General features: G+C 37.2%; 1 protein-coding gene across 3 annotated transcripts in view; it reads right to left on the minus strand.

Annotated features, from left to right (window-relative positions):
- The window catches only part of CHM (CHM Rab escort protein), a 192,069-nt gene that overhangs the window by 115,769 nt on the left and 50,308 nt on the right, over positions 1-25,992 (minus strand). For all 3 annotated transcript variants that reach the window (XM_021080640.2, XM_003135219.7, XM_085008875.1), the window contains exons 3-4: positions 11,572-11,644; positions 8,679-8,803 (exon numbers count right to left, since the gene is read on the minus strand). In XM_021080640.2, the coding sequence (XP_020936299.1) occupies positions 8,679-8,803; positions 11,572-11,644 (198 nt within the window). The remainder of the gene's footprint in view (positions 1-8,678; positions 8,804-11,571; positions 11,645-25,992) is intronic.

The following is a 25,992-nucleotide window of genomic DNA, read 5'->3' on the forward strand; positions in this document are numbered from 1 at the left end:
TTCTTTTTTTCCTTTTAGAGATTTTATTCAGAATTGTAGACTTCTCGTTTTTTTAAATTTATTTATTTTTTTCCACTGTACAGCATGGGGACCAAGTTACACATACATATATACATACTTTTTCCTCCCATTGTTGTGTTGTGTTGTAAGTATCTAGACATAGTCCTCAATGCTACACAGCAGGATCTCATAAATCCATTCCAAGAGCAATAGATTGCATCCATTAACCCCAAGCTCCTGATCCCTCCCACCCCCTCCCTCTCCCCCTTCACAAGTCTGTTCTCCAAGTCCATGATTTTCTATTCTGTGGAAACGTTCATTTGTGCCATTTATTATATTCCAGATATAAGTGATATCATATGGTATTTATCTTTCTCTTTCTGACTTATTTCACTCAGTATGAGTCTCTAGTTCCATCCATGTTGCTGCAAATGGCATTATTTTGTTCTTTTTATGGCTGAGTAGTATTCCATTGTGTATATATACCACATTTCCCTAATCCAATCATCTGTGGAAGGACATTTAGGTTGTTTCCATGTCTCGGCTATTGTGAATAGTACTGCAATAAAGCTGCAGGTGCATGTGTCTTTTTTTTTTTTTTTTTTTTTTTTCTTTTGTCTTTTGTTGTTGTTGTTGTTGTTGCTATTTCTTGGGCCGCTCCCGCGGCATATGGAGGTTCCCAGGCTAGGGGTTGAATCGGAGCTGTAGCCACCGGCCTACGCCAGAGCCACAGCAACACTGGATCCGAGCCGCGTCTGCAACCCACGCCACAGCTCACGGCAACGCCGGATCGTTAACCCACTGAGCAAGGGCAGGGACCGAACCCGCAACCTCATGGTTCCTAGTCGGATTCATTAACCACTGCGCCACGACGGGAACTCCGCATGTGTCTTTTTTAAGGAAAGTTTTGTCCAGATATATGCCCAAGAGTGGGACTGCTGGGTCATATGGGAGTTCTATGTATAAGATTTCTAAGGTACCTCCATAGTGTTCTCCATAGTGGCTGTACCAGCTTACATTCCCACCAACAGTGCAGGAGGGTTCCCTTTTCTCCACAACCCCTCCAGCATTTATTAATGATGGCCATTATGACGGGTGTGAGGTGGTATCTCATGGTAATTTTGATTTGCATTTCTCTTATAATCAGGGATGTTGAGCATTTTTCATGTGTTTGTTGGCCATCTGTATGTCTTCCTTGGAGAACGGTCGATTCAGGTCTTTTGCCCATTTTTCCATTAGATAGTTGGCTTTTTTGCTGTTGAGTTGTATCAGTTGCTTGTATATCCTAGAGATTAAGCCCTTGCCCACTGCATCATTTGAAACTATTTTCTCCCATTCTGTAAGTTGTCTTTTTGTTTTCTTTTGGGTTTCCTTTGCTGTGCAAAAGCTTTTCAGTTTGATGAGGTCCCATGGGTTTATTTTTGCTCTTATTTTTGTTGCCTTGGGAGAATGACCTGAGAGAATATTCATGAGGTTGATGTCAGAGAATGTTTTGCCTATGTTCTCTTCTAGGAGTTTGATGGTGTCCTGTCTTATATTTAAGTCTTTCAGCCATTTTGAGTTTATTTTGGTGCATGGTGTGAGGGTGTGTTCTAGTTTCATTGCTTTGCATGCAGCTGTCCAGGTTTCCCAGCAATGCTTGCTGAATAGACTGTATTTTTCACATTTTATGCTCTTGCTTCCTTTGTCAAAGATTAATTGACCATAGGTGTCGGGGTTTATTTCTGGGTTCTCTATTCTGTTCCATTGGTCTGTCTGTCTGTTTTGGTACCAGTACCATGCTGTCTTGATGACTGTGGCTTTCTAATATTGCCTGAAGTTTGGGAGAGTTATGCCTCCTGCTTGGTTTTTATTTCTCAGGATTGCTTTGACACAGAACTGTAGACTTTTCAACATTCTTTTTGAGTCTCCTTTATGTTTATTCTTTTCTTGATTTTTTTTTTCTTTTTTACAGCCACACTTGTGGCACATGGAAGTTCCTGGACTAGGGGTCTTATCAAAGCTGCAGATGAGGCCTACGCTACACTAATGTCAGATCAGAGCTGCATCTGTGACCTACACCAGTTTGCAGCAATGTTGGATCCTTAACCCACTGAGCAAGGCCAGGGATTAAACCGCCATCCTCACGAACACTAGTTGGGTTCTTACCCCGCTGAGACACAATGGGAACTCCCACTGAAACCTTTAGATTGAACACTTGAGAATTATTTTTGAAAGTAAGTAAAGTCAACAATGATAAAAAAATAAAGTACTACCCTATATGTTTACATTAGAATATGGTGTTACTGACTTGCCATGTACTTTGAGGTATTTTCTAGGTAGCAGTGATGCATTTGCACTGATGTAATGCATCCTTACCGTGTCTTCCTTATAATCAAAGATTAAAAATCCAGAAGCTACTAGTTATGGCTATAACATTGTTTGTGGCCAAGAGACAGACACTATTCTTCCTTAATGAAATATCAAGTGCCATATGTGAAAATCAAACCACAGATTTTGGCCTAATAAACATCAATTCTATAAATAAGTTATCTCATCTGGTCTAAAATGGGAAGACAAGTCATAACATTTCATCATTCATATCATTATAAAGCTATGTTTAAATTATATTTTGGAAATTTACCAAAACATTTAAAACAATATTCTATATATGTAATGTACCAAGGATTGAGATTTGATGTCTATCTATTTGCCTAATGCAACTAAACAGAGTAAACTCTTAGTGGGAATGACCGTTAAAGTGTAAGACTTCCAATAATTTGACATTTGGTCAGACTGTCGGTTTGATCTGCATGCGCTGAAAGAGTAGTGGACAAGATCAAGATAACTAGCAAGTGAGAGAATCAAAATGATTGCCCAGCATTAGTGTATAATTATAAATTCTCGGGAAGTGACAATAACTTCCTTTATTTATAAAATGCTCATTAACTGAGCCTAAAGATAAGAAGACAACTCAATTAACTTGTGGAAATTGGCTGTGGATAGAAAACACATGACTCTCAATAGAAAATAGACTCTTAAAAAAAAGCCAATGAAAGGAAGACATAAAACCATTCCTCCTTGCAGAAAACAGCACTGTCTATACAAAAATTCTAAAGAATCTAAAAAAAATTCCTAGAATAAACAACTTCAGCAAGATTCCAGTATACAAGGTGAATGCATAAAAATAAATTGTATTTCTAGAAGTTCCCACTGTGGCGCAATGAGTTAAGAATCCGACTGCAGCAGCTGGGGTCACTGCAGAGGCATGGGTTCAATCCTCAGCCCAGTGTGGTGGGTTAAAGGACCTGGTATTGCCACTGTTGCAACAGTGATAATGGGATTCAACCCTGGCCTGGGAACTTACATATGCCATGGGTGTGGCCATAAAAAATTGTATTTCTAGGGAGTTTCCTTTATGGCACAGCAGAAACACATCTGACTAGTATCCCATGAGGATGAAGGTTCGATCCCTGGCCTCGCTCAGTGGGTTGGGATCCGGCATTGTCACAGATGTGGCTCGGATCCCGAGTTGCTGCGGCTGTGGTATAGGCCAGCAGCTGTAGCTCCAATTAGACCCCTAGCCTGGTAACTTCCATATGCTGTGGGTGCGGTCCTAAAAAGCCAAAAAAAAAAAATTATATTTCTAGATACTAATAATGAACATGTTAAAACCAAAATTAAAATAGCAGTACAACTTAAAATTGCAAGTGCACCAAAGAAAAATATTTAGGTATATAATTAACAAAACATGTACAGAACTGGTAGGTTTAAAATTATACAATTCTGCAGAAAGAAATCACAGATGACCTTCATAAATGAAAGACATACTTTGTTGATGGATTGGAAGACTCGAAATAATAAAAATGTCAATTCTCCCCAAGTTGATCTATAACTTTGATGCAATTTCCATCGAAATTCCAGTAACATTTTCTAGACATAGACAAGCTTATAAAAATATTTTTATGGAAAGGTACAAACCTAGACAGATGACTCGATTATGAAGATGTGGTATATATACACAATGGAATACTACTCAGCCATAAAAAAGAACAAAATAATGCCAGGGCCACAGCAACATGGAATCTGAGCCATGTCTGTGACCTACACCACATCTCGGGGCAACACCAGATCCTTAACACACTGAATGAGTCCAGGGACTGAACCTGCGTCCTCGTGGATCCCAGTCAGGTTCATTAACAGCTGAGCCATGATGGAAACTCCCCATCCTGCCTTTATGATTCAGCTTTCTATGTGATACTGAGGAAAAGATGTCCCCTCTCTGGTCCTTTGTTTTACTGTTAACAAAACATGAATGGTTTGGACTAGGTGATCTCAAAAGTCTCTCTGGGCTTGAACATGCTGCTATTTTAGGTGCTAGCTGATAGACTAACAGAGGAAAAGTAGAATCAACAAGCCAAGAGCAGATTTGGGGCCATTTAGTGTAGAGGCGAATGGCTTTTCTAATCAGGATCCCTCAAGGACATCACTGTGTTATAGCAGAATATAATAATTGATGATCATAATTATATCCCAGTGTCTTTAGGCAGAAGATAAATTATGTTCTCTCTATTCCCCTTGAAAAGGTGGGGGGATTTCAAATGCATTTTAGAAAGATGAGTATTAAAAATGATTAGAATAAAAAAATTAAAATTTTAAGAAATTAGTTTTGGTTTTCTAGAAAATTCCCTCATTTTCTCTCTGAGTAAGGATATCACTATGCAGTAGTTCCTCCACATTCTTATACATCACAAAATTCTTTTGTAATAGGTGATGAAAAATATGGTGCAGATACCTGTCTTTTTGTTGTTACTGCTTTTTTTTTAACATTTGCATTGATGATAATGTTTTATTTTGTGGACATGGATATGTGTGTAAGTTCTGTACAATTTTAACACATATGTGAGTTCATGTATCCTACATATCAAAGATCACCCACATGTTCATTGCAGAACTATTCACAATAGCCAAGACATGAAAACAACCCAAATGTCCATTGACAGATGATTGGATTAGGAAGATGTGATGTATATATATACAACGGAATACTAGTCAGACATAAAAAAGAATGACATAATGCCATTTGCAGCAACATGGATGGAACTAGAGACTCATCCTGAGTGAAGTAAGTCAGAAAGAGAAAGATAAATACCATATGATATCACTTATATCTGGAATATAATAAATGGCACAAATGAACGTTTCCACAGAAAAGAAAATCATGGACTTGGAGAACAGATTTGTGATTGCCAAGGGGGAGGGGGAGGAAGTGGGGTGGTTGAGGAGCTTGGGGTTAACAGATACAAACTATTGCCTTTGGAATGGATTAGCAATCAGATCCTGCTGTGTAGCACTGGGAACTATGTCTAGACACTTAGGATGGCGCATGACAATGTGCAAAAATAGAATGTGTACATGTATGTGTAACTGGGTCACCATGCTGTACAGTAGAAAAAAATGGGGTAATAACTATTAAAAAATAATAATGAAATAAAATAAAATAAAATAAAATAATAAAGGCAGGATGGATAACCCTGGTTCTCAGTGTGGTTCTAAGTGTGCTTGTCTCTAGCAGATATCCCTTTCCTATTTGCTGCTTTAAATTCTTATAGCAGGAGTTCCCATTGTGGGTCAACAGTAATAAATCTGACCAGTATCCATGAGGACGTGGGTTCGATTGCTGGCCTCGCTCAGTGGGTTAAGGATCCAGTGTTGCCATGAGCTGTGGTGTAGGTCACAGACACGGCTTGGATCTGGCATTGCCATGGCTGTGGCATAAGCTGGCAGGTGTAGCTCTGATTCAACCCCTAGCCTGAGAACTTCCATATGCTGTGGATGCGGACCCAAAAAGGCAAAAAAAAAAAAATCTTATAATAGAAAAAAACAAAAACAAAAACAAACAGAAAGTAGGGTCATTACACATATGTATTCCACAAGGTTTTTGATACTAACTCAGAGGGTCCTGGATGATGATCTCTCATATAAAGTAAATCTTTGTGACAGCTATTTTGGCCCTCGCCCTTTTCACATAATTCCAAGTTTGTGGTCATGATCCAAAAGATTAAGGCTGCCACAGTTTAGGTGGGGCTAAGAAAGGTACTGTTATTCCTATTTACCCATGCTTGTAGCACTTAATATAGACAAGTGGATTTTTTGTACATTCCTACACCTGATATTCTCAGGACTCATCCTGCTTACTATGGCATTTACAACCAGCTAAGCTTTCCAAGTAAATGAAGACATAAAGAACATTATCCCAGTGCACCTCTTATTCCATGCCCTAATGAGCAATGACAGGAATATAAGAGAATCCTACTTCTCTGTTTTAAAACAAAGCTTCTACCACCAAGCTTTTATCACTTTGAGAAGTTCCAAAAATGAAACCAAAGAGATCAGCAATTGAAACCGAGATGATTTCCTCTGCACTCAAAATGTGTCATTTCAGTCATCAGAAACCATAAACATTGTCATGAAGAGCAGAGAAATCAGAGGCCTTAAAAACAGCAAAAGCACCTCTCAAAGGACCTGAGTGTGATTGTCACTATATTCTAGTCAAGTAGCATTCATGGACACACAAGAAAGTTACCAAATACATATTACTGGTTTCATTAAAGTGTGTAACTTTTCAGTTGAGATCACCATCTGTTTTAAATCTGTCTATGCTGGCTCTAAACAATGTCAGTTACAGCTCTCCATACTGAATGCCACTTAGCATTATGTAAATTACAATTGATAGCTGACATTTCAAAGGCTGTCCTTTTTCAGAAAATCATAGAAAATTAACTGTGTATTAACGGGAGAAAATGCTAGTTACCTGACAGATAAGAATATAGGTTAAGAAATCTACCAGGGGTTCCCCAACTTTTCAGGGTCTCAGGTCACACTTACCACAATGCCACAGCAAGGATATGTATGATGACAGTGCACATCCTGAAGAATCTCTAGTGTCTTGGATTTTATTTTAATTACTATTAAAGGGACTGACAGTCTGATGTTGTAAACCCCTCAACCCTATAGCTATTTGAACAATCACACTGAATTATGTGATTATTTCCTTTCAAGCCCATCAACCATGTCATCTGAAAAAAATTAACTGTCCCAATTGTTTTAAAAAATGAATTATTTCACTCAGAAGGAGACACTGAAAACATTCCTACTTTCCCTCTGTTCTCTCCTGATTTATAAAAATATGCCCCTAAATGTCATGGCCACTCAATTTGATTTTTTTACTTCAAAATTATAATTTTCCATTTTGCTGCACTGAATATTATCTAAGAAGAGTTAGGAGAACACTGAACTAAGATTGAAAAACCCTGAGTTTTAATCTTGAATTCCACCACTAGCTTAGGTATGGCCTTGACATTTGTCAAGCCATGTGACCTTCAGCAAGTTAATCTCTTTGAGCTTCACTGAGGCCTCTATAAAAAAAAAAAATCTAACTAATACTATTTGCTCCATCCTAGCACAGGGCCATTATAAGGATCAAATAAGAAATGCATTTAAAAGACTTAAATTATAAGTCATTAATATAAGACATTATATAAACAGAGAAAATTTAAAGTTTTACTTTTTTCTTCCAGTTTTATTGAGATATAATTGACATACAGCACCATATAAGTTTAAGGCCTACAGCATAATGATTTGATTTACCTACATCATCAAGTGATTATCACAATAAGTTTAGTGAACATTCATCTCATATATATACAAAATTAAAGAAATAGAAAAAAAATTTTCTTGTAATGAGAGCTCTTAGGATTTATTCTCTTAACTTTCATATATAACACACAGGAGTTTCAATCGTGGCTCAGTGGTTAATGAATCTGACTAGGAACCATGAGGCTGTGGGTTTGATCCCTGGCCTCGTTCAGTGGGTTAAGGATCCGGCATTGCCGTGAGCTGTGGTGTAGGTCACAGATGCGGCTCAGATCCTGTGTTGCTGTGGCAGTGGTGTAGGCTGGTGGCTACAGCTCTGATTAGACCCCCTAGCCTGGGAACCTCCATATACCACAGGGGCCGCCCTAAAAAGACAAAAAAAGACTAAAAAAAAGGAACCATATATAACACACAGCAGTGTTAATCACATCAATCATGTTGTACATTTCATCCCCAGTACTTATTTATTTTATAACTGGAAATCTCTATCTTTTGATTGCCTTCATCCAATCCTCCCCACACCCCACACCCTCCCCTGCTTCTGGTAACCACAAATCTGAACTCTTTTTCTATAAGTTTGTTTGTCTGTTCTTGAAGTTTTAATTGTGACAACATTGACGGACCTAGAGGGTATTATGCTAAGTGCTATAAGTCAGATAAAGACAAATACTGAATGATATCACGGATACATGGAACCTAAAAAAAATACAAGTGAATAAACATAACAAAACTTAAAGTTACATTTATTTATTTTTTACTTCTTTTTGTGGCTGCACCCGTGGCATGCTGAAGTTCCTGGGCCAGGGACTGAACCTGTGCCACAGCAGTAGCCAGAGCCACAGCAGTGACAATGCTGGATCCTTAACCTACTGAGCCACCAGGGTACTCCAAAACTAAAAGCTACATCTTAAAAAATGCAAACCAGCCCATCAAGTAGACTTGTAGCAACCCATGCCATATAAATCCTTACTCTTGTCTTCTTTTGAATTAACGTAGATAAGAAGTCATTAATTTAATTTATCAAAAATACATACTTTTCATACCTTGCATAGCAAAATACTTCCACATGTTGGATGGTTTTGTCCCTCCTACTAAGAGCAATGGCTTCTTCATTTTCAAGGATCTTCTCTTGCCATGCTGAGCATTCACTTAAAATGTTACTGTTTTCCTAAACAAAATACAAACGAGAAATTTTAATTAAACTGGGTAATCTGAACCTCTGCTTTTCTGAGAAAATTTACACTTTCCTAAATTCATGCTTTTCATTTCATCCCATCAAAACACAAAGAAGGCTATCACTTCAGAATCACTAAAGCAATTCTAGTATAGTGTGCCAACTTCAAAGGAAGGAGAGGAAGACAATGTGTAAAAATCTATTCTATCAAAATCTAGTTCTGGTTTACAGGTTTCTATCAGAATATGTGACATTTTGATGCACTCATTTGGATGTAGCTGTTGTGATATTGCTTAAGAACTAGGACAAAGAACCCTCCATCTGCTGAGACTCAAAAAAACCACCCATCTATGGAGACGCAAGTGTATCTGATGGACATATTACTTGCTAATAATAAAGTTTTTACATTTTGTTGTCAAAAAGCAGGCTCAAAATTACTTCATTCTATTTACTTTCAGATCTTTGAAGATTGGTCACTAGCAGTTTCAAATTTTGATTATGTATAAAAGTATCTTTGAAAAGTACTCAGCCCAATATAACTAAGGACTTAATAATCAACCTGAATATTTTAAATTCAGAAAGACAATAAAAACAAAAATGTATAACAAATTATGCAAATTCTTGGAGTTCCCTGGTGATGTAGCAGGTTAAAGTCTGGCATTGTTACTGCTGTGGTTTTAGTCACAGCTGTGGCACAGGTTCAATCCCTGGCCCAGGAACTTCCGCAGGCCACAAGTGTGGCCAAAAAACCCAAAAACAAACTATCTAAATTTTCACTAAAGACTGAAAGTGGCCCTTTAAATTTTTTGATAATTCCGAATTCCTAATTACATTTTAGGAAGAAAACTATACAATATTTGAATACAGGGGATTTTTGAAGATGTCAAGATATACCTTTTCCAAAGGTCAAGGATCAATTTTAATCTGCTTAAAATTTTAATCTATTTGAAAAACATCTCTCATAGAAAAAAATTTACATGTATTGTATATATTCAATGAACTAGTAGTAAACTATAACTACAATATCCTTTAAGTAAATTCACCTCAGAAAATTTCTAAAGTTATAGATTTCATAAAGTAGAGGAATAATTATTTTTAAAAGGCTTCATTGTCCTGAATTTAACATTTTAAAATGAAGAAAAGTAGCAGCAAACAGCTCTTATTATCAAGGATAATTATTAGACAACATTAAACATCCCAAAATAAATAGAAGAGAAGGTGAAGTACAGGAACTTCAAGCATACAAACATGAGGTTACCAGCCTGAAAAAAAAAGAACTATGGACAGGGACAGAGAAGGATACCGTGACATAGTGAAGATACTGGAGTAAAAGAAACATTGAAATAAAGAAACAAAAATATTTTGTTTAATCAATCTAACCCATTACCAAAATTTATTTTTCTTAAACCCCTTCACTCACAAAAATTTTCCTTTCATACAACTAGGGTGTTTTTGTTGTTCTGAGAATTAGGACTAAATTTTCTCTCTCTTTTTTTTTTTTTTTTTTTTTTGTCTTTTTGGCATTTCTTGGGCTGCTCTCGCGGCATATGGAGGTTCCCAGGCTAGGGGTCTAATCAGAGCTGTAGCCATTGGCCTATGCCAGAGCCACAGCAACACTGGATCCTTCACCCACTGAGCAATGCCAGGGATCAAACCTGCAACCTCATGGTTCCTAGTCGGATTCGTTAACCACTGCGCCACGACGGGAACTCCAGGCCTAAATTTTCTCATTGAAGTACTGAGTATGACACAACATAAAGTGATCTTAACACACACTTCTCAAGGATAACATTCAAAAAAGGGTTTCTGATCAATATAAATTTATGAATATTTAAGGCATACAGACTTAAAAGTTAAATGAATCTAAAGCATTTATTTTTTTGATTTAGACATTGTTTGAATTATTACATGTTACTTTATAAATAGTGCTTTTTTTCCCAGCACTCTCATTTCATGCAATAATAATATTCAAACTGAACTTTCAGTGCATCTTCAATGTCTCTGTCATCAGCGTTTTTGAGATACAGCAGTTTCTGATTCTGTGTATGATGCTCTCAATAGGAATTTGATTTCAAGCCACATGTACCATTTACATAAAATTTGGATAGTCTCATAAAGTCTCATAAAAATTGGTAAACTCCATAACATAACTAATACCCCATATTAAATGTATGCTATAAATGACCTCTAAGAAACTTTACAATGATGTCCAACAGCAGCAGTAGTTGAGATCCTACCCTTAGGGAAAAAAATTACTAAAGGTATATTAAATTTCTTTCCTTGCTTTTTGTTTTTACTGATTCTGCCAGGTGATTTCTATAGATATGCAAAATCATCAATGACTGAGATCATTTCAAATTAATGTATCTTCTACAAATAGGTTTTTTTCCCCAAAATATACTCACTGAAAGAGCAACTGGTAAGATGAGAGATTTTATAAGGACTGAAATATTTTTTCTGAAAAACAATTTTGGAGAAAAAAATCTTGCCTGATATTTGGGCATATAGAGTAATTAGAAAGTGGTATGAAATATATACAATTTATTCTTTGCCAACATATCTATATCTTAAATGTGATACCTATATTTTAGAATCACTGGAAAAATATTTGCTGAATGAGTGACTCCATAATTTTAGTTAAGTAAATAAAATAAGTTATTAATCTTATATTACAGATGAAATTTAGTATCTTCTTCAATGTAGGGTTATCATATGACACAAAATACAATCTAGTAGATTAAAAAATAAGATGAGAACTTTACCTGGTGTTCCTTTAGCCAGGATAAAAGTCCTGAAAAGCTAAAACTGGCCCAATTTCCTCCATAGTAGCTTCTTCTGTAACAACAAAAAATATGAGAAAGGGGTATTTTTTTAAAAAATCAGGTCACTGATCTTCATCCCACTTTATTTTCAACATTGCTACCTTAGAATTCAAAAGCACACATATAATTGGGATGCTGAGATTAGACACACAGTAGAAAAAAACAAACAGGTAGGCCTTAACAGATCTCAGAGCTAACTTTTCCTTGAATAAGGAGTTAAAAAACCTCTTTGGCCTCTGTAGAGCTTTCTGCAGTGACCAAGTGCCACTGATCCTTGTGATTGTGAACGGGTTAATACAGTCACCGAGCAGGCAACATGAACAAATTTGACTCCTAGGTTAATAAAGACGGATGGGAAGAAAACCTAGATAGATCTCAAAGAAAGCCACTGGAAAAAACTGCTGAGTTTTCCACAAGCAGTAAACATCCACTGCTAGCACCACCACCAAACCCCTCTCCCAATCCTAAATAAATAAATGTTATATATATATAATTGGGTACTCTAGATCTAGTGGAAGGCCCTGTGCTATTGTTAGCCTTCAGGGCCAAAAATAAAAGTAGATTCTGGTACACAGCTATTCACATCAAGATTTTTGTGATAAGTATAACAAAAACAATATTTCCATTGATAACTGGGTGAGCTATTCTTCAATCCACAGTCCTGTGAAGATCACTGTGTTTTAGAGAACTCAGAGGACTCCTAACTAGGATCAGGTAGACCCTGCAGACCCTGGACTTCTGGTTAACATCTGTGGCAACCAGAACTCTCAGTACTACTCAGTACTACAAGGAAGGCTTCCCAATCCTTGCAAAATTCATCACATTTATTGATTCTTGGTATGATGAGCCCCAACAGACACTCAATCTCACCTACAACATCCACTCTAGTTCTGGGTGAGATTCTTGGTTTTATTTTCCTTTTTATTTTTGCTTCTCTGTATCTTTCTCTAATGAAATGAAAATCCATAGAAGAGCTTCTTTAAACAAAAACTAAAACCTTTATTTAATATGACATCTAAAATTGCTCATCCATCATGCTACTGGCTGTCCTCTCAAAATTCTGATATATTTCTCCTCAATCAACTGTTGACATGGGCCTTGAGAACGGTCAGCTTTTAGGCTCAAGTATTTTACCAAAAAATCCCTGCTTGGTTATAACAGAAAAAGTGGTTAAACTGAACACCTGCGAAAGTAGGTCTATTATTACAGATCATCACTTCACTTATAATCTGATAGTTCTCTCAGGGATACTGCAAATTCATACACTCTCCAAAATCTCCAGAGGGCTTTAAAATTTAGATAAAATTTCAGCAGTACTAACTACTCTAGATGTGGCAATCAAGGCAGCCTAGAAGCTGTGATCCCTTAGATCAGAGATAATAGTGGAGGAGAAGGTAGGCAAAGGCCAGTATAGACAAAAGGAGGAAGGAAAAGCGAGACATGTCAAGAGCTTTCCCAGAGCAAACTTATACTCTCGTCTCCCTTGCCTGAGAATAATACCCTTCTGCCATCCCTTCCCATCCTCTAAATAATACACTCAAAAAAACTAGAAAATATTTTGAGTGTTAAAAAAAATTAAAACAACCCTGAAACAGTGATAAAAACCACTGTCTTTATTTTTGTTGTTGTTGAGATATTTAGATTTCTTTAAAGTTAACATATGGTCCTAAGTGAGAAGCTCTGACTACTGAGTGAAAGCTTCAAGATCTAAGTAAATTTTGTAATGGTCACATCAATTTATAAGTAATAAAGATACATCAGAAATCTGACAATCAGGGTAGACAAAGGTTTCTCAGCCATGAACAGAGAAAGCAATAAAAAATACTGATAACTTAGAATTCATCAAAATGAAGAACTTCTCCACAAAACACATCATTTGAAAAAAATGAATGGGCTAGGCACAAACTAGAAGAAATATTCACAAAACATATCTGACAAAGGACTGATATCCAGGATACATAAAGAACTCTTTCACTTTAATAGTAAGACAAATATTCAAAGTTTAAGCAAATGGTTTGAACAGACATTTCACAAAGGAAGAGAGATGTGGTTAATGAGCACATAAAAACGCGCTTGACATCATTCATCATTGGGCAAGTACACATTAAAATAAACATTAAAAATGACTGTAATGAGATACCACTACACGTACACCAGAATAGTTAAAATAAAAAAGACTGAAGACTATGTTGGCATGGGTGGCTAGAATGATCACACATTTTGGTGGGAGTATAAAATGGCACAAAAGGAGGAGTTCCCGTCATGGCGCAGTGGAAACGAATCTGACCAGGAACCATGAGGTTGAGGGTTTGATCCCTGGCCTCACTCAGTGGGTCAAGGATCCAGCATTGCTGTGAGCTGTGGTGTAGGTCACAGACGCGGCTCGGATCCCGGGTTGCTGTGGCTGTGGCATAGGCTGGCAGCTGTAGTTATGATTCAACCGCTAGCTTGGGAACCTCCATATGCTGAAGGTGTGGCCCTAAAAAGCATAAAAAAAAAAAAAAAAAGCACAACAATTTTGGAAAATTGTCTGGCTGTTTCTTACAAAATTAAACATATATCTGCCCTTTGACCTTGGTATTTACAGAGGAGGAGGGCCTATGTTCATAAAAGAGCCACACAAGATTTTTCATAGCATCTTCATTGGCTAATAGCTCCAAACTGGTTACAATTCAAATATCCATCAATAGGAGCATAGATAAATAATAAGTTGTGGTATATCCATAGGATGGATACTGTTCACCAATGAAAAGGAATGAATTACTGATACATACAACAACATAGATGAATTTCAAAAAATGTTATGCTAAGTGAAAGAACCTTTGCCCCAAAAGAATACATTTGGGATGATACCATTTATATGAAGTTCTTGAACAAGCTAAATTAATTGATCCCCAGTGAAAAATATCCTAAAAGTGACTGTCTTTGAGGGTGGGAGTAAAGGGCAGGATTTAATTTTAAGGAACATGACAGGACTTTCTGGAACGATGGCAATGTTCTTTATCTTGATAAGGTTCTTAGTCACACAAGTATATGCATTTGCTAAAGCTTATTAAATGCTACACTCAAGATGTGTGTATTTTACTACAATTTTATTTCAAAAAAAGAACTGTAAATAAATAACTCTAGCTAGTGATGGGCATCCTTAAGTGTTCTAGACTGAAGGTACTAAATGTGTACAACTTAACTTTGAAATGTACAAAACAATAAGATAGAATGATAGATGGACATAAAAGGAATAAATGGATAATTACGTAATAAAGCAAATATAGCCAAATATTAGTGGGAGAATATGGGTAGTGGATACTTAAGTGCTCACACTACAATTTTTTCAACTTTTCTGTATTTCTGAAAATTATCATAATAAAATCTTAGGAAAATAAAAGTAATCTGAGTTTTCAAACACTGACCATGATGTGTCAATTTCCAAGACATTTTCTGCTATTATTAAAAGTCTAAAAAATTCTATGAAAGGCCATCTTGCTGTTTCTTTCCATTATTAAATGACCTGAGGTCAGTTCATGGTCAAAATTTATTTTTCTCCCCTCTGCTTGGTCATATGGTTTTTGACAGAGCTAAATGGTTCTAGTATTTTTCCACACAGCTCCTATTTTCAACTTTTCCTGTTGATGTGCTCTTAACATCAGCATCTGGTGATCTCATGCAATTATGCATGTAAAAGGTGAAACATGGTTTTCATTACTATGGTCTTTCTGACAAGAGGGAAACATAATTATCAATAAACTCACTATAAAATCAAAGCAGATTTTGACTAAATTCATTCTTGTATTTGTATGGTTCTAAACATGGTTTATATCCTAAAGAGAAACCCAAAGACTTTAGGTATCAAAATCAGTATGACAAAAAGAAAAAAAAAATCAATATAACATTGGAATATGCTCTCTAGAACATAACTGCAATAGAAACAGTAATAATTAAAGCCCACCAAACGTTTTCTTAAATTTTATCTTTAAAGATATAGCTTCTGAACTCTGACATTCAAATTCAATTTATAAAATACTATTTCCACAGTCTTTAAAACTGTTTCTGCAAGGAGCAACAAGGCTAGGTTACTGGTTTTGTTTTTAAGACCCATAGATACAATTTATTTTAAGGACAAAGTGAGAACTTCCTGACTGAGAAAAAGGGGGAATGGGACATTTTCTGCCAATTTTGTGTCACAACTGTCTCTGTACATCAAGTAAAGGAAAAAGTAGTTCATGATAAAGGATGACGTCTATCTCTATTGTTAGGAACAGTATTTTATATGTTGAAAAAGACTTCCTTAAAACTAGAGTCTCTTTGTGAAACTGGAGAGTGAATATTCACAGTTAGCAGCAAACATAAAACTAATATCTAAAACTCTCAAGTTTCATGATGGAAAAGGTGACCTATAATTTTCAGTCAGAACAGTAAAAATCACAAAAGGACATTTTTATTTTCAAAGACAGAAAAGTCCAACCATCACAATACTGAGGTACAGCTTTGCATTGTGTGAAATATTGACCTTAAAATGATAGAAAACATGGTTTTAATCTTTCTAAAGTTTCACACAGCTTATTCCATGTACCACCTAAGTTTTTCCAGACCCAGAAGGGAAATGAGTTACACAACTGTTTCCATTAACACCAACCAATAAAAACCTTTTAAAAAACAGAAAAAATAGTATTAAAAGAGTAACAAGAGATTTCTCATTGTTTACATAGTGTTTATTGTTGGTAAAGCAATGTCATTTTGCTTAATGTCTACTAACATAAAGGAAATACACTGCAGGTGGACACAGAGAAAGTTAAAAAGAGAAGGCTGAGCACTATACCTATTAATTTGAGCCCATTAATTAAATCCTAACTATTTTATTGTACATCATAATTGTAAGTCAGTATAGAAAATTCAGCAACATCCAATTGTCACATGATGTTCAACTACATCCTGTATTGGGAAATGGCTTCTGTAAGCAAGTACCAGAACACTGACAAAAGATAGAGCTACTGACATTCAGGCACATTCATCTGGTAATCACTTTAATTATTAAGAAAATCAGGGAGTTGAAAATGTTTTCAGACAGGTAGCAGATGGGGTCCAAACCTGCTGACAGAAAAGAGAAGCAGCATAGCCCAAACTCTAGATGCCACTATTCTGTATTCACTGATCCACAATTGCTTTTCCTATGATGGTAGTAATACTACCTTCCCCGACAGCATTTTCACATTTTCGAAATTGTTTTCACAACTGCTTTCTCATAGATTCTTTCAGCAATCTTGTGAGGCATACAGGGTGTTATTTTGCAGATAAAGACATTGAGAATGGTCTATATAGAGATCAGGGCCACACACCTACAATTGGCAGGACTGCCATTGACGAAGGTTCGTCCAAACCCTAATCCTATTCATTGCAACACAAACAATCCCAAACTTCTAAGCTGGCTAGCATAATTCAGGCTATAGGATATTATAATGGTAGCTGTGGTTCAATGAAGTCAATCACTTAGATATTAAATATCACCTGGACCCAATCACTAAATTCACCTTCTCCAAACTATATCCTACCCATAAAATGGGCAGTTGATAGGTATTCCAAGAAAAAAAAAGTTACAATGACAAAATAAATTTGGAAAATGCTAGGTTTAAAAGAGTAAAACCAACCAAAAAGGTGTATTTATGGCAGAGCTTCTCTGTACCATTAAATATGTTAATGTTTGTTCTCTTCAAGAAGGAATAAATTAAGTTAACCACTTTTTTTGAAACAGCATTTGGTTCAACAGAATGTATTTTGAGAAATGCTTGCTTAATTCGTGGTAAGGGAAAGAAGAAAAATAGGATGCTATGTATGTTGAGCTTGTCATTTTCCATTCACTATCTCATTTAATCTTCACAAGAATCCTGAGAGATTGGTGCTATAATTATCCCCATTTTAAAATTAGAAGGAAAAAACCCATGAAGTTAAGTATCTTGTTTTAACTTACTCAGCTAGGAAATGGCAGAGCCTGCACTTAATTAAGCCCAGGGCACATCAGGCCCCAAAGTCTATGCTCTTTCCACTCTATAACACTGTCTGCTATAATCTTCAAGATTGGAATATTTAAAATTATAAACATAAGTATATAATACAAATCCTGGAATCTGACTTAGTATCAGTAAAGGCAATGGGATCCATTTACAGATGTTAGTTGGAATGAAGTCTACTTTTTCTTTCACTTCTCCAAGTCACCTGGATAATGAAAATAGGATAATAACTTCATGATACATCTACTTTAATGCCAAAACTGGAGGGACTGGGTCCATTTCTTGGACCTAAAAATACAACTAATTTTATTACACATCTTATATTTAATGTCCACAGATGTCTTTCTGCATATAAGAGTAATAAAATAATAGCACAGCATGTCTACTAGTATCAATTTGCCTACTAAATACCATGCACACTGAAAGAAGCTCTAATCCATTTAAATTTGGTTAGAGAATTACAAAGAACCATGACATGTTTCTATCTTCCTAGTTGACCAATAGAAGAGGCTAGGGAATATATCAGACTTACCCCCATACAAATTCTCATTTACTAAAAGCGCCACAAACTTGATACATAGGCAAGTTGAGTTCCTTTCACCACAGCTTTATTCTAAGATCAAGGAAGGTCGCTCTCCTTGGGTATGCACATACAATTCTAATCTTAGAGAGAGACCAAGCCCTTACTTGGTTTTAAGAGTCCTATAAAGCTACAGGATACTGCTTTGGCTATCAGATCAGTCTGCCAGAATGAAATAGCAGGCTGTGTTGCCCAGTTGTTAAGGCCAGAGAAGAGACTTCCCATGTTTAGAGTTATTAGTCATTCCACACTCACATATCACCCATTCAAATCCATTTTTAGACAACCAAGCCAGGTAGATGAGTAGGTAATGTACAAAGGTTGCCCTCAATCCTTGTTTTCTTCTGTGATCTCATCTGTTTCTACTGACTCAATTATCACTTCTCTAGCAATGACTCACAAACTGCTATCTCCAACCTAGGCCCTCTGGGGAGCTCTAGACTCACAGCTATTTCTCCACTGAAAATACATATTATGAGTCATTAGGTTATTGGACATTTCCCTTCACTGAACATCCCAGAATAACTTTAATTGCTATATGTCCAAAAGACAAACTTATTATCTTTCCCCTACCTCCAACTTGGTTTTCCTCTTGGTTTCCCCAGTTCAATAAATGCCAACACCATTCTTACAGCTGCCACTGCTATAAAATCTTGAACTTGCTCATCATGTCAATTCTAGTCAATTTCTCAGACCTCTTCTATCTTTGCCATCCTTATCACTGCTGCTTTATTTCATACCCTGTCTCTTACCCTGTTTTTTCATTAGCCTCCTCAAAAGTTCCCTGCCTTTAGTTTCTTCCCTTCCAACCCAACCTCTACATTACTGCCACTGTGATTAGGTCTTGGCAGGCCACATTATGCCATTCCCTGGCATAAAGGCGTTTAATGGCTCACTAATGCCTCTTATTACTACAGTCCAAAACCCTTAGCTTCCAACTTAACTCACTAGCTTTATCTCTGGACATCACTCTTCTCTACCATGCATCATGCATCCAATGCATTAGCCGCCAACCACATAGTCAACATGACCTGAGTGAGTCAAGTGCCTGAATGTTTCTCTGCTTTTATTAATGTTATACTCTGTACCCAATGCTACCCCATCACAAAACTAGTGGTGGAACTAGTAGAACCAGTTGGAACTACTCAAATCCAATATCATCTTTGTGAAGTCTTTGGCTCTCTGATATATAACCAGAACTGATCTCTGTGCTTCTAAGAGCTCTGTCATATTATCTTATAATTAGACTGCATGAGTGTTTCCTCTGACTAGACTAGGAGAGACTTAAGGGCAAGGACAGCAGTTTGGTCATCCTGGAACTCTTAATGCATGGCAATCATAGTTAACTAAGAGGATTAAATGCATTGCTATTAATCAAGCCTTCAGATGGACCTGGGTTCAAACTCCAGCAGGGTCTCTTACTAGCTGTATGACCTCAGCCAATAACCTTACAGAGTTTACTCTTTAAAGCCTGTTTGTTTGTCCTTAAAATAGGAACGGAAGCACTTAAAGCTGTGCCTAGCATAAAGTAAATTATCATCCTTCCCTCCTCTCCCTCCCCTCCATGCCAAGTGTGGACACAGAAGAATGCGCACAGGAGTCTCCAGAGCCCTTTTCATTGGCATCTACCAGAGTCTAGAGTTAGCCAGGCATAACTAGGTTCACTGACAACCCACAGAAGGAAGAAGCGATACAGAGAGATGAGAATGGGGGCACTGCTGAGAAAAAGACAGAACTGACAGGTCCAAGGACTGAGGACTGCTGATTCCCTCTCCCTTTTTCCCTATCCTCTACTTCAAAGTAGTCACAGGTCCTAAAATTTAACCCTTCCTTTTATTTTATTTTATTATTATTTTTTTGCCTTTTTAGGGCTGCACTTGTGGCATATGGAAGTTCCCAGGCTAGGGGTCTAATTGGAGCTACAGCTGCCAGCCTACATCACAACCACAGCAATGTGGGATCAGAACCACATCTGTGACCTACACCACAGCTCATGGCAAGCCCTGACCTGCTGAGCAAGGCCAGGGATTGAACCCACATCTTCATGGATACTAGTTGGTTTCATTTCCACTGCACCACAATGGGAAATCCCCCTTCCTTTTTCTTAACTGGTTTTTTTTCTTTTTTGGGCGGGGGCACACCCAGGGCATGCGGAAGTTCCCAGGCCAGGGATCAAACTCGCACCATAGCAGCAATCAGAGCCCCTTCAGTGACATCACCGAATCCTTAACCTGCTGTGCCACAAGAGAACTCCTAACCCTTCCTTTGTCATGGAAAGGCAAATCAGACTCCAGTTTCATTAATGGGAAAAAGGAGAAATTAGAGTGATAGGAAAAAGCTTTAAGCCTTATGGCTGTAGATCACTCTGCTTCCAGTTGTCAAGCTCATTGACAGTCTTCAAAGCCCCAAGGAGCTGCTAAAGAAAGATGCCATTTCAAAGAAAAAAAAAACATATAAAATGAAGAGGAAGAAAATATAAGAGAATAGGTTTCTCTTATATTTTCTTTTCAAAGGATGGTGAATGATTAAGAAATTGCTCCAAGAGGAGGAAGGAAGGGTGAGGGAGACATAGTGAAAAATGCGTATGTACGCTCAATTATCTTTGCATGTAGTTTTCTGGTTTGTGTGAAAGCTATCCTCATTCAAACTTGCTGAATAAAACAAGTCAAAGTTAGTAATATCTAGAGAGATGCTGATATATCATGATTTCTGCAAAGAGCTGTCTCAATCAATCTAGCTTCTTTTGAGCTCTATGGGAAAAAAATCATCCTTATGCAAAAATTGTCATTTGCAAATGAAGCTCCTGTCATACAGATTCAGTGACCTAAAGATAAAATGACATTTCTGCTTCAAAACCATAAAAATTCACAAATTGCTTCCAAGGATTTTTTTTCCCACACTGCCCTCCAAAATAAAGGCTGAATATATTCCTGATGATTCCAAAGTAAAAGCCTTTCAGTTAACTTGCTACATTTGATAGTGAGACCTTGCTGGCTGCACCTCAACTTTTTACCTGTATCCCACTGGTCCCTCACAGGGACTCTTCAAGGTAGGTTGTACATTAGGCCCATTACAGAGTTGAGGAAAACAACATAGGTCACATAACTAATCATGAAGAGTAACAGCCTGAATCAAGTCTCCTGACCATCAAGCCCAGGATTTGTTTGTCTTCCAATCCTACAGTTTATCTTAATGAAAGAGTACAGCCTTTGCAGTCAAATGGACGTGGGTTTAAACTCTGGTTCTTTCCCTTAATAGACAGTGGACAAGTTATTTAAATTCTCTTAGTTTGTTTTCTCATCTGAAAAAGGAGAGAATGTATACTTCTTTTAGAGAAATATAATAAGAATTAAATGCTTAATATTTGTAAAGTACCTAAAATAACACCGAGCAAATATTCAGTAAATGGTAGTTATTATGATTACATCATATTATTTGCAACAGCATAGAGCATCCTGAATACTAGATTATATTAAACAACTGAAAACTATGTTCACTCAAATTAGTGCCACAGACTTCATGAAAAGTCTTTAACATGGGAAAATACAGAAAGCAAAAATCTAGGGTAACACTGGCTTCTTTGATAATTTTCTCTCCCTTACAGCAGACAGAGCATGGCCTTTTTTCTTTTATCTGGATAATAGAAGGTAAAAATAAGAATTTTTTTTGAAGTGAGAGTACATTTCCTTTTATTTTCCTATCCATTTATGGCAGTCTTAAATCTAAAACTAAATCTAAAACTCAATTTCCACAAACTAAAATCACTTAAAAAGAAACTTCATAGTAGGAGTAGCTGTTGAATCAATACTGGTTTCTTTTTGTAGGAGCCAATAATCATTGGACATTTAAACAAGAGTATCTTTGTCCTTACATTGCAGAAGCAAGACATCAAAACTGAATTCTCCACTTAATTCTATACATGTAGAGCTAATTTCCAGGGCAGAAAAACATCATAAAATTGATGTGACACACAACTGTAGATACAATTTCTGAGGTGATTTAATGAGGCAGAGCTTTATTAACCTATACACACAAAAATGCCTCTAATAAGAAATCAAGGTAAGTCTTTCTATAAAAGGAAAATGATGCTAGTTCTCAAAGATATTTATAGCCCCCTATGTTGAGAAGTCAATAAGTTATTTTAGGGAGTTCCTATTTTGGCTCAGTGGGTTAAGAATCTGACTAGTATCCACGAGGATGCAGGTTTGATCCCTGGCTTTGCTCTGTGGGTTAAGGATCTGGCATGGACATGAGCTGTGGTGTAGGTTGTAGACGGGAATCAGATCTGGTGTGGCTGTGGCTGTAGTGTAGGCCAGGAGCTGCAGCTCCAATTTGACACCTAGCCTGGGAACTTTCATATGCTGCAGGTGTGGCCATAATAAGCAGAAAAAAAAAGATTTATGTGGTGAGGTAACATCATTGTTTTCAATTCAATTTTTCATTCTTTGAAGCAATTACAGTAGAAAGTGAAAACTGAAAAAGAAACAAAATAAAACTAAACAATGATAAACATAATTAGGAGAAAAGATCGACTGAGGCTGCATAGATGAATTATTATTGTTACAAGTAGATACTGTTCAAATATAAACTTTTGGTCTTTTTGGACGTCCATCTAACAACTTCAAGATTGAAGTAAATGTCAACCTCTACATTTTGATTTGCAAATTGCTTTTCCAAATCACAACATCTATTCTTGAAGTTTCACATGTCAACAGCTTATTAATATCTACAGTAAATCTATTTCTCTAAAAAGAACCATAGATTTGACATTTATTTAGACAGATAATTGGCACTCAAAAATCGAGCTCCTTCAATTACAATTTGGCAGGAGTTAACTTTAGTTTAAAATCTGCCTGCAAGAGCTCCCGTCGTGGTGCAGTCGTTAACGAATCCGACTAGGAACCACCAGGTTGTGGGTTCGGTCCCTGGCCTTGCTCAGTGGGTTAAGGATCCGGCGTTGCCGTGATCTGTGGTGTAGGTTGCAGACGCAGCTCAGATCCCACGTTGCTGTGGCTCTGGCGTAGGCCGGTGGCTACAGCTCCGATTCAACCCCTAGCCTGGGAAACTCCATATCCCTCAGGAGCAGCCCAAGAAACGGCAAAAAAAAAAAAAAACAACAACAACAACAACAAAAATCTGGCTGCAAAATTTATGACAACACAGCAATGGAATGACTGTTGTAAATGAGATTAGCTGCTGCTGAGAGTGACAATACTGGGATAGTGTTTATAAATCCACAGAGGCTGGAGTTCCCATCCTAGCACAGTGGAAATAATCCGACTAGGAACCATGAGGTTGCACATTTGATCCCTGGCCTCACTCAGTGGGTTGAGGATCTGGTGTTGCTGTAAGCTGTGGTGTAGGTTGAAGATGCGGCTCAGATCTTGTGTTGCTGTGGCTCTGGTATAGGCCAGCAGCTGTAGCTCTCACTGGACCCCTTGCCTGGGAACCTCCACAGGTGTGGTGCTAAAATGACAAAAGTCAAAAACAAACAAATAAAGAAACAAACAAAGGCTGTACTTAGGATGTTATAACGCCTCATATCAGAACCATAATCTATCGTTGCTTAAATAGTATATAAATGTAAACAGTGGCAGGAGATTAAAGTACTAAGTTGATCTTCAGGAAGTCATGAATGAAATTCATATACATGAAAAGCTCAAAGTACATTTTTACCTGTTGTTATTCTTATAGTTTTTGTCTCATCTAACATTTTAAAGTAAGAAAGACCTGAATCAAAATTAGATACAGAACACTATTCAACAGTCGATCAGGGAGTTCCCGTCGTGGCGCAGTGGTTAACGAATCCGACTAGAAACCATGAGGTTGCAGGTTCAGTCCCTGGCCTTGCCGTGAGCTGTGGTGTAGGTTGCAGACGCGGCTCCGATCCTGCGTTGCTGTGGCTCTGGCGTAGGCCGGTGGCTACAGCTCCGATTGGACCCCTAGCCTAGGAACCTCCATATGCCGCGGGAGCGGCCCAAGAAATGGTAAAAAGACAAAAAAACAAAAAAAAAATAATCCATCAGGATGAAATTATCAGGTCACTATTCTGCTGGCTAACTACAGAAATCTTTCTGCAAAATGTAGAATTTTATATAATTTCTTACTATAACATTTAACTTTATTGAGGAACAGAAGTTATACAAGCTCATTAAGTCAAACTAACTATGTGAATTTTTAAATTGGAGAAAAAGAAAAAGATCATAAAGTGATTTTACAAATATTCAAACGTGGTAAAATATTGGGACAATAACTTTTTCCCACAAATACAGATATTTATAATTAAAATACATATGTATATGAATGGCTACATTTTGTTTATAACAGGAAACCGGAAGCAGCCTAAAATACAGCAGTAAAGAACTGGTTAAATAAATCTTAGTGTGTTCATAAGAAAAAAGTAATATGGAGTTCCCGTCGTGGCGCAGTGGTTAGCGAATCCGACTAGGAACCATGAGGTTGCGGGTTCGGTCCCTGCCCTTGCTCAGTGGGTTAACGATCTGGCGTTGCCGTGAGCTGTGGTGTAGGTTGCAGACGCGGCTCGGATCCCCCGTTGCTGTGGCTCTGGCGTAGGCCGGTGGCTGCAGCTCTGATTCAACCCCTAGCCTGGGAACCTCCATATGCCGCGGGAGCGGCCCAAGAAATAGCAACAACAACAACAACAACAGCAACAACAACAACAACAACAACAACAACAACAACAAAAAAAGACAAAAGTAATATATAGCCCATTACAATTAATTGAAAAAAATCACATTTTTGGCAAGTTAAAATGTTGTTTAAGTAAGAAACAAAAAAACAAGTACATCATCCCAGGGATACAAAAATTTTTCAATATCTACAAATCAATGTGATATACATTAACAAATTAAAATCATATGACTATCTCAATAGATGCAGAAAAAAAAAACTTTTGACAAAATTCAACATCCATGTATGATTAAAAACTCCAGAAAGTAGGCATAGAGGGAAGATACTTCAACATAATAAAGGCTATAGACGACAAACTCTCAAAAATAAAATAAAATAAAATCTATACTCAACAGTGAAAAGCTGAAAGCATTTCTGCTAAGATCAGGAACAAGACAAGGATACTCATTCTTACCACTTTTATTCAACATAGTATTGGAAGTCCTAGCCACAACAGTCAGACAAGAAAAATAAATGAAAAGAATCCAAATTGAAATCCAAATCCACTATTTGCAGATGGCATGATACTATATATAAAAAATCTTAAAGACACTACCAGAAAAAAAGAGCTCATCAATAAATACAGTAAAGTTCAAGGAAACAAAATTAATATACAGAAATCTGTTGCATTTCTACAAACTAACAATGAACTATCAGAAAGAAATTAGAAAAAAAAATCCAGATGGCCAGCAAACACATGAAAAAATGCTCAACATCGCTGGTTATAAGAGAAATGCAAATCAAAACTACCATGAGATACCACCTCACACCAGTCAGAATGGCCATCATTAAGAAGTCCACAAATAACAAGTGCTGGAGGGGCTGTGGAGAAAAGGGAACCCTCCTGCACTGTTGGTGGGAATGTCAACTGGTACAGCCACTATGGAGAACAGTCTGGAGATACCTTAGAAATCTATACATAGAACTTCCAGGAGTTCCCGTCGTGGCGCAGTGGTTAACGAATCCGACTAGGAACCATGAGGTTGCGGGTTCGGTCCCTGCCCTTGCTCAGTGGGTTAACGATCCGGCGTTGCCGTGAGCTGTGGTGTAGGTTGCAGACGCGGCTCGGATCCCGCGTTGCTGTGGCTC

Source organism: Sus scrofa, chromosome X (genome assembly GCF_054392235.1).
Source record: "Sus scrofa isolate SSC_HxYL_T2T_F1_AM1 chromosome X, Sscrofa_HxYL_maternal_Yorkshire_Landrace_v2.0, whole genome shotgun sequence".
Classification (NCBI taxonomy): Eukaryota; Metazoa; Chordata; class Mammalia; order Artiodactyla; family Suidae; genus Sus; species Sus scrofa.